This window comes from Protomyctophum parallelum, assembly GCF_964188405.1.
Source record: "Protomyctophum parallelum genome assembly, chromosome: 15".
NCBI classification, from domain to species: domain Eukaryota; kingdom Metazoa; phylum Chordata; class Actinopteri; order Myctophiformes; family Myctophidae; genus Protomyctophum; species Protomyctophum parallelum.
Window position 1 is genome coordinate 45,746,138 of NC_139710.1, and position 14,298 is coordinate 45,760,435.

Sequence of the window (14,298 nt, forward strand, 5' to 3'; positions counted from 1 at the left end):
AACACCCAACCTTTTTCTGTTGACTGATATTGTCCTAATACGTGAGGCCGGGGGCTGTGGATTTTCATTTACTGTTTTCAGTTGGGGTTCAGAATAAATTATGGATTTAGACTGTTATTCGTTAATTTCGTCTCAACTGCAGTGCTCATTACTCATTTCTCTCACCTGACTTGTGTAGAAAGCTTCAGGTACACGCAGCGTGCACTTCTTTCTGTAGTAAAACTACATTTCCCATAAATACCTAAGTGGGCGTTTTTGCCAAACACGGAGTTGGTAGAAGATCCATCCGGGTCCCTCAAGTTCTTGTCTGGCGACCCGTCGCCATTAGTGCAAGTTCGAAACAGCGATCATATATTTTTTTTGGTTAAAATCTTACAATTTACGCGTTTTCCAGCATTTGGAAAACGTGCGGCGCCTTTTCAAGGCATTTTGTCTTTTCTGCATCTAGAAAAAGCGAACATTTTTGGGGTCTAGGCCCCTCGTAGTGAGCGACGTTCGTTCTCTATTTTTCAACCTGCATACATTGAGACATCGATATTGTGTCTCTTTTTTTTCTCGGTTTGTTTTGGTGTCAAGATGTCGCCGTAATGGGGTCTCCGTGTTTGATAGAAATGAACCAGGGCCTTTGCCGCCTGACCCACACTCACCACAGTCCGCTTTCACCCACCGTTTTTATTCCGCTTGATGCTAGAGAGCTCGGAGGCTCTCTCGCTGGAGCTTGGCCTCAAAATATCTCACTGCAAGGAGACAAATATGGAGAAAAATCCCAACTATACCAACAGCAGCAAGGTTCCACCCCGTTCGAGTTCTACTGGCCCGGTACCTGGCGATTCTAAACCCAAAACAGGTGAACATTTATAGTAATAGTAAGGACAGTAAACATATTATGCACCTTTTTAGGCACGATGGAGGCCGCTTTGGGCCTAGTGGTAGCATGGCGTTTACAATATAGGATTATGGATGACACCTAGTGGTAGACCATGGTGTTTACATAATATGGATGACGTTCCTGTCATAGGAAAGCGTTTGTACCTAATGAATTAATGTAACTGTTAACGAGTTACAAGAGGATACTTTTACTCTAAGGGGTGTTTGAAATGTGTCATTGTAGTCTACGTGTTGTCACGACTCACTTCATTAAATAAGTGTAGGCGAGTAGGCCTACTAGGCTAGCTTATATTCCCCCGGGCCCCTATATCAGCTGGCTGCACGTGTGTTTATAAATATGTCAAGCAGCCACACCCCTCGGTTTAAGTTCTATATAGTCACGTTTTTTTCCTCCCTCAGAATATCATAATTGGCATTATTTTTGTATTGTATATTGACTTGGCCCCTTTCAAGGTGTTAACTTATTATCTCATCTTTTCAGATGGTAAGAGTAATGGAGGCTCCAAGCGTTACGGTCGCAAGCGGGAACCTTCCATCCCTAAAAGTGACAGTTTCACAGGCCCTCATCGCACCAATTCACAGAAAAACAAGAATTTTGACAAGAGACCCCCCCAGAGAGGTGGAGGACGGCAATATGGGGTTACAGGTGGAGGACGACGCGAGGAGGTGAGCACTCATAGCATCAAAAATAAAATCTGTAATCCAATTCATGGCAGAAACTGAAGGACTATGCACTCTTCAGTTTGGAATCGAATTCCTGACCTACAAAGTCCTATTGAACAATTCTTGTGACCCATTTAAAAAATAATAATATTAGTGCTGTATTTGAAAGTGAATATTAGTGACAGATTAATAAAGGTGCTGTATTTGAAAGTGAAAACAGAAATAACCTTTGTGGATTGTTTCACTTGCAACAACATATTTTCATGTTTTCCACCCAGAGCAGCTGCCTTCTCCTTCTTATTCTTTAACAGTCAAATTGTCTTTGTTAACAGATCAGTATCCCTGTCTGTCTTTGCAGGTAGCAGAGACATGCCGGGCTGAGTTTAGCCCGGCTCAATTTACTGGACCCAAAAAGATAAGTTTGAACCACCTGCTCAACTTCACCTTTGAACCCAGAGGGGCCAATGGTGGCATCGGAGATGGAGGAGGCCAGTCCGGCTGGGGCCGCCGGAACAAGTGGGGCCACACGCACAAGCCCTTCAACAAGGAGCTTTTTCTGCAGGCCAAGTGAGTGGTTTCTCAACTTATCTGAATTGAATTAAATTTGTACTTGGAACAGAACATGATCATGGCGTTAGCTAGAACAGCTAACGTCACTCACGACACTGTCGTGCGATAGTGATAAATTAGGCATTCTTTATATAGGACGGTGAAGAGTGAGAGGAGGTATGAAATGCTACCCTTGGCCATTGAAGTTGTGCAGCCTGAAATACAGTTCTGTATTGTATTAATTTACTTTGTTGGTTATTCTTAAGCTGTTGCATTTGTCATGGATAGAACTCAATGGTGTTTCATTTTAGTTGCCAGTTTGTGGTGACTGATGACCAGGACTATACAGCTCACTTCACTGACCCAGATACACTGGTTAACTGGGACTGTGTGCAGCAAGTGGTGAGTGTCTTCTGTGTAGTTTTTATTTTAATTTCCTTTATCAAGGTTTCTCTGATATTACCTCCTAATTCTTGAATTGGTTTCAGCTTTAATTATAAAAATACATTTTAGTTGTACACACTACTACACATTAATTCAAAATACAGAGGGGAAAAAGCTAATTATAGATTAAGTTGAGAGCAAAACCAAAGTCACTGCACTCAATCATATTGAATGATATTAACCCATAAATTAATTTATTTTAAATTTTTAGCGCATCTACAGCCATGAGGTGCCCTCATGCCCGATCTGCCTGTACCCTCCAGTGGCAGCCCACATCACACGATGTGGACACATCTTCTGCTGGCCATGCATGCTACATTATCTGTCACTCAGTGACAAGAGTTGGGCCAAGTGTCCCATCTGCTATGAGGCTGTGCATTCTGCTGACCTGAAAAGGTAACAATGAATACCAATGAGTGCTACAGATGTCAGATGCAACTTTGAAGCACTGCCATTTTTTTAACTGTTAAAATCTTTCGAATGGCTTTTCTATGGCATTTGAGCAATTGTCTTAGTAATCATGCCTCATCTCCTGTTGCAGTGTGGTTGCAATGGAGACCAGGCATTATGCAGTTGGTGATCTCATCACCATGCGTCTGATGCGCAGAGAAAAGGGAGCTCTCGTGGCCATGCCTAGTGCTCAGTGGGTGAAAGTGGAAGAACCAGTTCGCTTTGGAGGTATGAAAACAAAGTATCCATATTTAATGAAATAAAAATACTGTGTTGGTTTTGCAGCAACTATAAGAAATGGGCCAAACAACGAATGCAAATGGAACAATCTTGTTACATGGATAATTTAAGTGATATTCCTCTTTTCTAGATATGTGTCTCAGCCAGTACTCCAAGCTGCTGCTGGCCTCTCCAGAGCAGGTGCTGAATCTGATGGCAGAAGAGAAGGCCACCTTGCAGGTCCAGCTCAGCCAGGAAGTGGAGGCTGAATCCTGTTTCATCGAGAGTGCCCTATGCGACTTGCAGGTACACACCTCTAATAATACAATTTATACAGTTTATTTTATTTATACCATTTGCATATTTAGGTGCACATGTGTTGTAGACTGAATGTAGACCATCTAACAACGGCGAATTAAACACAAAACAAATGGCGGGTTTAGCGCATTGTGCATGGAACGACAATGGAATAAATGTTGTGTATGGCAGGCTATGCGCTCAAAGTGTTAATGCAATAAATCATCGTATAAAGTGCAAAAATAGCCAATCTACAAGCTTGGAGAGTCGCAGCGCATTTGAAAGTTGAAAGAGCTTGTACACCTTGTATAAAGTAGTTAAAGGGTTTTATAAATATTGAACCAATGAAAAAGTATTAACCATAGCTTGTGACTAAATAACTACATTGGATCTATTGGAATGCAGGTTTTTTCTTTCATTTACTAAAAAGTATAATAATCTGACTCTGAGGTGGTCTTTCTTGTTATCTGTTTGTGTCTTAGGAGAGAGAGGAAGTTGTGTTGAAGCAACAGAAGACGTGTGAGAAGAAAAATGTTGTGGACCACAACCTGTCCTCACTCACTCTGGAAGAACCTTCCTCCCCTGTGGAAAAAGTGGTGATCATAACCAGCAGCAGTACCAAGGTCAGTCTAGTAGTAAACATCGGCCATTAACAATTTTCCTCAAAAGGTTGTAGGCGCTTGGCATGGATGCCCCTTTCAAACATTGGTAATATGGATTTAGGTAATTTTCTAATTATAATTCTGGCTGTGGCTGACAATTACCGTAATTTCCGGACTATAAGCCGCACCTGAATATAAGCCGCACCAGCCAAATTTAGGGAAAATCCCATATACAAGCCGCACCGGACTATAAACCGCAGCTACGTTAGCTCAGAGCCTGAGATGGCTCTGCGTTAGCTGTAAAAATCCATAGATTGGCCGCACCGTTGTATAAGCCGCAGGGTTCAAATCATGGGTAAAATGCCGCGGCTTATAGTCCGGAAATTACGGTAAATAAACTAAATTACAGCTAAGCAGTGACTGAGTTTAGCTGTCTTTTGCCACAAAAATGTGATGTTCAAGTGTGTGCGATGAGATTATCTTTATTGCCTGAACATGGTCCCTTATCTTGTGGAGCGTGTAAATTGTCCTTGTTTTGTAATCCAAGAAAGGACAACATGTAACATTGTATTCCCTTTAGGCCTGCAAATTATTTTGGTCATCGATAATAATCAGCAATGAATCGCAGGTGTTTTTTGGCAATGAGTCTTGTGTATTTTTCCACTTGAACATACTCACATAGTTATTTTGTTTGCGCTAATGTCAGCTAAGCTAAGGAGGAGTGGGCCACCTGCCAAGTTGCTTATGTGCAAAAACTACCGTAAAGCAAAAGTTGGATATGCAATGGCACCACCCCATACAAAGCGCATCACATCTGAGAGACCTGCAACTTGGTAAAGAGAAGGATTACAGGCAATATCTGTATTAAGATGGACTTTGCTTGGCGTGGAAGTAAGTCCACAATGCGAGAGGATTTGAAGAGTTATGTTGCATTATGTGGTATCGCCTTGTTAACTAGCTAGCCACGGACGGATCAATTCGCATTGCATGTTGTGGATCCGAGCAATAAATAGAAACCCAGACCCATTGAGCTATAAGTATATACAGTAAGGTAGAAATCTGTATTCGCTCTAGACCGGATGTGAATTGAACCTAGTCTATTAACATTAAAGCCCCAAGACAACTACATCTATACCTGCATGCAGGATTTCAAGAAGAAAAGCTACTGTAGATGGCTGTAGCCTTATTTATGTAGTATGTACTATGCGCTCTTAGGAGGTTATTCACTCAGGCACCCTCTTAACTTTTTTTTCTTCTTGCATTTTGATATTCATATTTGTAATCACTACTGTTGTTCTCTCCACTAGCCTGTATTGCAATACTCCAATGCCTTTGATGATGAGGTGGCTGAGTTCGCAGAGGAGGCCACTTGTGAGGAGCCAGAGGAGGCCACCTTTGAGGAGCCAGAGGAGGCCACTTGTGAGGAGCCAGACTGCCCAAATGGAATCCTGGAGAGTGTGCTGGAAGAACCTGCTGAGTCTACAGAGCTCCAGCCTATTAAGGAGAACCCTTCTGGTCAGGCAGAAGCAGGCCGGCCCCCAGTCAATGTGGCACATCATGGACCCTACTATTACTTCTACCAAGGTAGAGTCAGCATTCTGTTTAGCAGTGAGGGTTATCTGCAGTCATGAACACCTGAGATAATTCAAAACTGAAATATGTTCCAAATTAGCTTGGGACTGCTGTTTGGTGATGTTAGGATATTTCCGAGATTTTGCAACTTTAGTGTCGTTTCTACCCCCTTTTTACTCAATTTAGTAGTTAATGCCATTGACACTTGATTCCTCCCCATACACATTGAGTGCCTGCAGTGACAAATACCTGCCCGGCTGCTTCTCTCCCCGAAAACGGACCGATTGTGTTCAATTTACAATTTAGGCATTTAGCAGACGCTCTTAATCCAGAGCGACTTACATTAAGCAAGAACAAAAAAGCATGGGAATACATCACATAAAAACATTCATCAAGAAACATGCGTAAGCTAAGAAAGTGTTCGTATAGACGCTCGACAAAACCGGTTCCCCCACGGTGGATTCGAACCCACAACCTCCTCATGGTGCACAGGCACTTTACCACTGCGCCACCTGAAGGCTAAAGCTAAGAATGTTTGATGGAATCATTTACAAACACACAACAGCCAACATAAGACTGGGTTCATTAAAATAAGCTCCTTATTTGGCAATAGATAAAATAAAATTATAACATGTCGTCCAATTAAATTGCTCTGTCAGAAAGTACCGGTACCTTGAATTATAATCTATACTTTATTTCAGCTGAGGACTGCCAGGAAATGTTCTTGCACCCTGTGAATTTACGCTGCCTGTTGCGTGAATATGGCAGCCTGGAGGACTGCCCAGACACCATCACTGCCACATTGGTGGAGATAGTGGGACATACGATCACTGAGGTAAGAGTAAGACCATGAAGAAGAGGATGTTTACAGTCTTCATACAAACAAGACAGTGTAGTTTTTCCACTTTAAAGCACTTGATAACTTTTAGAAAAATGCTACTCAATCATTATCTGTTTAGTATTTGGAGTTTTATCGATTGATGATAAGGTAACTACCGGTAGTAACTACACAACCCAAACTTCTTCCAAAGTGTAATTTTGCTTTCATTTCTCTGACTGATTTGCCTTTAATGCTCTCCTACAGGATGTCCGCCGTAGGCACCGCTATCTGGCTCACCTGCCACTCACTTGTGAGTACAGCATTTGTGAGCTAGAACTGCAGCCACCCATTGTGTCCAAAGAAACCCTGGACACATTTGCAGGTCGGTATCCTTAAATTTACTATAGATATGAATGTAATTCCACTAAGAGCAAGCCCACTGGCACTCTGTGTGTGTGTTTGTTAATGAGCTTGTCTTGCTGCTTTTTTCTTTTTATCTAAAAATGTCAACCTTTTTTAGATGATCTCGAGAAAAGAAAGCGCCTCAGGCAGAAGAAAGCAAGGGATGAAAAGCGCAGGGAGAAGCGCATTGAGATTGAGGAGAACAAGAAACAAGGGAAATGTAAGCATGTCTAAAGATGTATTGATGCAAACAGAAACTACAGGAAGATGTCTACAAATCAGTCACTTGACATGGACAGTGTGTGAGACATCTGTAAGGTTTGCGTCCTCCTTTTCCCCCCTCAGATCCAGAGGTCCATATCGGCCTGGAGAATCTTCAGCAGTTCCCAGAGTTCGGGTCACCACCTTACAGCAGTGCAATCCCTGTCTACTCTGACTTTCAGTTGGCACCTCCATCACCACTTAGCAGCAGCCCTGTGACTGGTGAGAGCTGCTATTCATACTTCATTTGCTCAGCACTACAATTCATCTTGTTCTTTTTCAGTCCCGCCCCCCCCCCCCCCCCCCCTTTTTGTTCTTTTAGTTTTTAGCAGCTGCACCATGTAAATTGTTATGACTTCTCTGCTGTTTCAGAAGGGATGTTCCCTTGTCTGAATGGACAAAGCCCTTCACCTATTGTGGGCAGTGTAGAGGATGACTCTAACTGCATGTCCTTTGCACAGGTATGTTCTTTTGTAAAATGAATCACTTCTTTAGAGCTGCATCTATCGATTATTTTCTGAAAAACTGAAAGGTTACATTTCACATTGCACACTATATACACTCCTGTAACTTTAACCAGCAGCAAACAATATAAATATTATAATAATAATATATAAATAAATATTTTATTCAAATTGATTTTTCATAATAGTCGATTAACTGTTACAGCCCTGCCCTTTTGCTATATCGCCAGTGTTCTGGTAGACCGTCTTGGGCAACAGATTCAATACTGTTATTGACACATTGTATGTGTGGCATGACTCCAACTTTTGATTCTGTCTTGTTTTATTCTGTAGATGCTAAGAGATGGTAAAGCCAGAGGAGAAGCTGGACCCAGGATGACTCCAAAGCAAGGTAGAGCAAGTTTATAAACATTATAGTACTGACAGACAAGATTTGAGCCATCCTTGTTCACTTGTTGGTTTCATGGTCCTGCAGACAAGCTACTGGCTCCTCTAGCTGTGGATAGCGATGGGGAGAGTGATGGGTCAGATCGTGTCCCAGTACCTAGCTTCCAGAACTCTTTCAGCCAGGCCTTTGAGGCAGCACTTCTGCAACTAGACAATGGCGCAACTGTTCCTCCAGAACCTGTGGTTGACCCTGGTGAGATTTTAAAATGTAATTGGTTTATCTGTTGGTTTGAATTGTATTGTGTGTGTGTATATGAGAGCTGGTGCTGTACTTATCCTTGCTGTCTCTCTTCAGAAGAGAAAGGAGGGAAGAAAAAGAAGAAAAAGAAGATGCTTCTGTTCAGCACATCCATGGTCCACACAAAGTAGACGGCACTGAATTTCATGATCATCCTCATTCATCCCCTATCTCATGTTGATTTTGTCTTGTCCCATGCTGACAATTGTATTGGAATTATAAGCTATTGAAATAGGTTTTGTGCATAGCCAAAGTTCATACTGCCTCGTTCACTGTTCAAACTAACCTACCGTTCAGATGTTGGGTTGTCAAGCAATCCTTTTTTTTCAAGCAATCCTTTTTTTCTTTTCTTTTTTTTCATACATGGGATGAAGATAACCTTATGGAAGATATGTAGAAGGCAAACAAGACAATAACGAATGTGGTCACATAATGCCAGTTAAGACAGTTTAAATGATCTGGATATAATTCGTTTCAGTTGGCTTCCAGGTGTTATAATGTAGCTTGGGCTTAAAGTTGACCCAGAATGTTGCCTATAGGATGTATAGGAATAATAATGGAAAAGTTTATGGGGTGCTCTACGTATATTTGAGTAGCAGTCAGCCAGCTGCGGGTACGTCACATACTCTGAATATCCTCTACATTTTCTCAAACAGGGCTCAAGGCTCAAACATTGTCGGCATGGATAAGTTGTCTTTGGACATAATGGGGGAAAAGTATTTATTCCTTTATTGAATAAACAGTGGTTAGCAAAACAGCTCTTTAAGATAATGCATAGCTTATTTGGGGGATTATTGCTTTAAGAAGGATGGCCTATTTTGTAATGACAGAAATACTTAATCTCATACCAGTGTAAGAAAGAAAACAGTGTTGAATTAATCATTTAGATCTATTGTTTCAGGAGAACTCAAGTATTTTCTGCCTGGTTATTCACTAAACCACCATGAGTATGCACTTTCTTCTGCTTTATTTCTCTTTGTGTTCAGTGCAGGAAGTTTACTAATTTGAAACTTCACCCCAAGTTTAAATTGTTCCAAATGTGAGGCTAGAACTGCTGACATAAGGACTGCTTGCTAAATGAGATGAGCAAACGTGTGTTGTAAAGAATCAGTTTTGTTTGAGGATTATTTGATTCACATTTAATCTTGAGCAATGTTATAGGCTTGTGAATAGCCTTTTCCAAAAGTTTTGGAATGAATAAAGAAGTGAATAAAGAAATATGCACAATCGGTTTGTTGGTACGATATTTATATAGGCGCTCGTACTAAAGATGTTTACACAGGAAATAATTTTTCTAACCCCTTTACATTACAGTGGTTCCCAAACTTATTTTCGGGGTACCCATTTTAAGATAGAAAAACCAGGATACCCAAAAAGGTATTGTCTTTTACTTGCATAAGCACAGAAAATCCTAATTCACACTTGTAAGTGGTTGTAAAAGGTATCAAATGCCTGCTTTACTTAGCAGAAGATTTTCTGATACTTATCCAGAACCAGGCCAAAACATTTATTTTGGTGACCCAACTGAAATCGACCCAGTCTTTAGGAAACAATGCATTAGTATACTGTAACTATGGACCATGTATCATGCAAGTATGTGTCTCCACTCTCCACATGGGGGAAAACTGAGACAAACCAATGCTCTCTGGTTCAAAAACCATTAGGTTAAATTCCTTTGTGAATGATCCATTCATATTTTGGCAAAATGTCATTATTCCACCCAAAATATGGAATGCCATGCAGCCTCCACCCCTTTTTTCTGTAAATATATATAGTAGTCTAGCCTATATTTATTTTTAGTGTTGTTGCTGATGGATGGGTAGCCTAATCTAAAGTATGTCATAATGAATTATTCAGTACAAAGGACCACAATGGAAACAAGCCCCCGGGGCTTTTTGTGTTATACTTTAAGCATAGCTTTTGTATTACTGCCAAACGATTTCCCAAACTTTCTAATCAAGTGGGGTATTCAACAATCAATCACGTTAGCCCGTTTCCCTCATCAGTGGCACAGTGGCAGCGCAGCAGGATAGTCTAGCCAGCCCTGCCAACGACTGCAACCCACTGCTGCAACCTGACCAGTCTGTCGAGTCGACTACTCGGCTTCAATAAACTTCACACGCTCATCAAGCCGTACTTGTGAACATTAGACTTCCGGTTAGTGTACTTCAAGATAAGAGTAACATTAATTTGACTCAAGTTCGTTTTTAATTAATATGGGAATGAATGAGGAATGTAAACAAATACAGACGGTAAACAAAAAGGATATCAGTTTAAAATAAACAAAGGAACCCATTTTTTATCTTAACAGGACAGGAACTACAGGTAGGCCTAATATGTATACTTGACTGTATATCATTCATTCTCTGCTGTCTGGACTTGAATGTTCATAGTTCAGGAAATGAAAAAAAAAAAAAAAAACATCCAGCTCAAATGGAGTTAGGCTGTTAGGAGGTTTTTGTCAAAGCGCTTTTTAATACTTTTCATTGGTTCAATATTTTTTTAACCAACACACAGGTAAGGGTGTTCACTGTTCAATATTATTCGTTGTTCAAACCAGATTCGGCACAAACAACGGACTAAATTAATTTCGCTTCTATGCCACCAAAATGTGGAACAGTCATTAAGACATGCGAATCCCTTGACTCCTTCAAAACTGCTCTCAATTGGCACCTACGGATGGCTGCAATTCGAAACGGGCCCCCGTAAAATCTGAATCCCCCACCCACCCCTTTTCCCCTCACTGTATAGCCTACTCTACTGTATAGCCTATGTTTTTTCCCCTTTTCGTACGCCTCTAAACGTTTTGATGAATTGAAAATGGTGGGCCCTATTGTAAACAAGTGTAATGCTTTATGGTGTCGTCCACTCACAGTTAACAGTTTTTGTATTTGTACTTGAAATGTACTGTAATGCAAACTGTTAATATATCAATCAATCAATCAATCAAAAAACTGATTTATGAAAAAAGATAGTGGCAGATAGTTTGAGGATTCAATGGAGTTAGGTTAGGAGGTTTTCAAGAAGCATTTTTAATACTTTCCAATGGTTAAATATTTATTTAACCAACATACAGTAAACGGTGTCCAATAGCATTGATTTGTGACACACTGACACACACAAATAAAATAAAATAGAAAATTGAGTTAAGGTGGTTTTCTGGTTTCTTTCGGACAGCAAGAGATACATACAGTAGAGTAGGCGGTCTACCACCAAATTTCTTCGACCCTTTTCAAATATCTTATTTTGAAGTCAGGCAACTGGGAAGTCTCATGTTTATGTTGGTACGACTTGACGAGCGTGTTATGTTTTAACATGAGGGGACGTTTATTGCAACCTGAGACACACGGGATAGATACTCAGTTGGCTCTGGCTAACCAAACTAGCTAAGTTAGCCAGTGTTCTGGCCACAGTGGAGGGTCACAACAACTTTAGCAGCGTACAGAAATACCGTCTGTTAGGAGCTACTTCGTGGGGGGGGAAGACAAAAACTGTCTCTGTCAAATTTTGGTAAGTTGTCTCTAAATTAACAAGCGCAGAAGGCTGGACTTGGACTGGTCGATGGTTCCATTTTGCGTATTCAGCGTCTTGGTTCGATGGCTGACGCTAGCTATAGCCCGCAACAGACTGATGCTTTCATGGTTTTCTCCCAGGGATTTGGAATATAAACCGGTTAATTGGATCTCTATAGCCTTCTATAGTTACGGTTGACGTGCCAACTTGTGCGTGTTTATGAATATTAAAACTAAGGACAGGCTAAAACGTCCTCCCAGCGATGCGAGGACAGGAGTAAACACTTGTTGAAAAGTTGTGCGTTCACAATCTTATCAGACTGTTTCAAAACCTTATTTCTATTGGTATCTCTTCAGTCAGCAAAGTGGGAAATAAACTAATGCGTGTGTAACGTATTTTGCCCGCTGCTTTGCATTCAGTACAAGTTAATTTACTGTGTCAAGGATTAGTCCGAACCGTTTTAGGACCCTTGAATGCAGAAGTACAGTACATTATTGGATTTACGAGGAATCGCGGCCAATACGCAGTTACTGACAGGTTTATCTTGATTTACTGTACAGTCAGCCACATCAAGTTCAAGCCTGAGGTGTTCTGTTGGAGATTTGTTTGAACTTTGAAGTAATCCACAAGTGTTGGAGAACTAGCTATTTTCAACATCCCTTTATATTTTATTATTGTTATTGCATCCACTGTTGAGGCTGTTCGCTGTTGCCCTTTGATGTTGTTGGGAAGTTTCCTCTGCAAAACTGGCTTAACAAGGTCATTGACTTGACATCCCTTTGATACAAACACTCTCAAAGCACAGGAAACAAGGTTCATTGTATACAGTTTTTAGCTGTAGGCTTTTTTGTTTTTATTTAGTTTTCTGTTTTGTAAAGCAAAATTGAGTAGGCCTACTCAGAAAAGCACTGTATAAATTATATGTACTGTATGTATTATTATTATTATTATTATTATCTTGTAATTTAGACTTTTGGATGCATAGAATATACGGTAAAGTATGATGTTTAATCAGCCCTCTCAAATGTCAGTCTAATATAGGCCTATAATAATAATAATATATACGATTTATATAGCGCTTTTCTAGGTACCCAAAGTGGCTTTACAGAAAGACCTGTCTAGACTAAATATATATTCACTATTCAGCATTTACCAGTGGGGTTAGGGTCAAGCTGAACATGTTTATTTGTAGGTTCCTTAAATAGACATACTGTCTTGCTAATGTATATACTGCTTGTTTAATTTATAATAATAATGATAATATAGTACACTTGTTAAGTGTCACTCTATTTCATATAGCCTACACTTATAGTCACTCAATAGACCCAGCTATACAAGTCAGCCCTAGTACACTCTTTCCCAATCCCTGCCGTGCTGGACACAACCATCACACTGAATGTTTAGCATTCCAGCTTAGCAAAGGCGTTTCCTGTCAACATGTACAGACTCAAGTTTTCAAACACAGTTAGCCAAGTACACTCAGTCCCTGCCTTCAATATAAAATTGTTCATAATTTCCTTTAGTGTAACCCGTACCTAGAGGTCCAATTGGATCAAAAGATCCAAATGTATTTGCTAGGGATTTGGAAAGTTATTTCTGTGCATACAAAAAGCAGCACAATATGAATTGTAGAATACAAATGCATACATAAACAGGCAATACAATGCACAACGTCATGGTATATGGTTAAATATTCATACATTGATTGACTACATAGACGTATGTTAAATAGATAGTGGTGAAAGACGTGCATGAGCAATGAGCATAGTGCAAATATGAGGGCAGGAGAAATGTAAACATTGAGAGACATTCATTTACTAACTTTCTCTATGGATTTTGTTTGTCATTCCTTTTTTTGTCTGCACATGTCCATCGTCGATCGACATGAATGCGTGGGTGTGCCTATGTTTGTGTTAGTCTGTGTCATTGTAAGAATCATGTGTGTGGGAAGTCTGTGAAAATAATGTGCTGCAGGAGAATTGGCCAACTCATGCTAAGCTAAACTCTACTGCTGTGATTTGTGTACTACAGCCTTAAGGGCTACACTCTGAAAGCTTTGTATTGTTGACACAAAGTTTCTCCTTCACCCTCAGTGTTCTCCAGCCACTTCTTCCAGCGTGATATGACATCACTGTGCGGGTACCACAGAAACCAAGGCTCCACTGCAGACGGTCGACAACCAGTCAGGTAAGTTATGGTGGGATACTCTATGGCAGTTTAAGGCAGGCCAGGCAGCCTAAATCATGCCAAGGCGAATATCGCATCAACATGCAGCTCTGGCCATATATCTCTGTGGCGTACTAAAGGCAGCTGTGTTACAGAGTATTGCAAGACTGGAACATGTGGAAAGCATTATTGAGAGCTGAGAGAGGGGAGGCTCTCAAAGGGCTGACGGAGAAGTACTTGGGTGGTTGATGTTGTTTCAGCTCTTTCAGGCACAGAACAACTGATAGACTGTAGGTCCCAAGA

At 40.7% G+C, this 14,298-nt stretch overlaps 2 protein-coding genes across 9 annotated transcripts in view; both read left to right on the plus strand.

Annotated features, from left to right (window-relative positions):
• Positions 1-282: 282 nt before the first annotated feature.
• Positions 283-9,545, plus strand: rnf10 (ring finger protein 10). 4 transcript variants are annotated; one of them, XM_083784829.1, is made up of 17 exons: positions 284-847; positions 1,370-1,554; positions 1,910-2,118; positions 2,412-2,502; positions 2,756-2,940; positions 3,086-3,222; positions 3,365-3,519; positions 3,993-4,133; positions 5,420-5,696; positions 6,386-6,519; positions 6,769-6,886; positions 7,025-7,126; positions 7,252-7,389; positions 7,540-7,628; positions 7,965-8,022; positions 8,107-8,271; positions 8,374-9,545. In XM_083784829.1, the coding sequence occupies exons 1-17, from the start codon at positions 685-687 to the stop codon at positions 8,445-8,447; spliced, it is 2,421 nt and encodes an 806-aa protein (XP_083640955.1). In that variant the 5' UTR covers positions 284-684; the 3' UTR covers positions 8,448-9,545. The 4 variants fall into 4 exon arrangements, with proteins under 4 accessions (XP_083640954.1, XP_083640955.1, XP_083640956.1 ...); XM_083784830.1 differs by having other exon boundaries at positions 8,377-9,545; XM_083784828.1 differs by having other exon boundaries at positions 283-847; positions 7,543-7,628; positions 8,107-9,545.
• A 2,142-nt stretch (positions 9,546-11,687) lies between these two features.
• Positions 11,688-14,298, plus strand: part of LOC310872756 (uncharacterized protein) — a 33,143-nt gene continuing 30,532 nt past the window's right edge. For 4 of the 5 annotated variants that reach the window (XM_083784817.1, XM_083784819.1, XM_083784820.1 and 1 more), the window contains exons 1-2: positions 11,707-11,830; positions 13,923-14,016. The gene's annotated coding sequence lies outside the window, so the exon portion shown is untranslated. Of the gene's footprint in view, positions 11,831-13,922; positions 14,017-14,298 lie in introns of all 5 variants that reach the window. The other variant, XM_083784818.1, reaches the window with a different exon arrangement.

Excerpts from the sequence above, each read along its gene's own strand:
- rnf10 (XM_083784827.1), top strand. The coding sequence starts at position 685 with ATGCTAGAGAGCTCGGAGGCTCTCTCGCTGGAGCTTGGCCTCAAAATA. Across the intron at positions 3,223-3,364 it reads AGAACCAGTTCGCTTTGGAG|ATATGTGTCTCAGCCAGTAC; the intron begins GTATGAAAACAA and ends CCTCTTTTCTAG. Across the intron at positions 3,520-3,992 it reads GTGCCCTATGCGACTTGCAG|GAGAGAGAGGAAGTTGTGTT; the intron begins GTACACACCTCT and ends TTTGTGTCTTAG.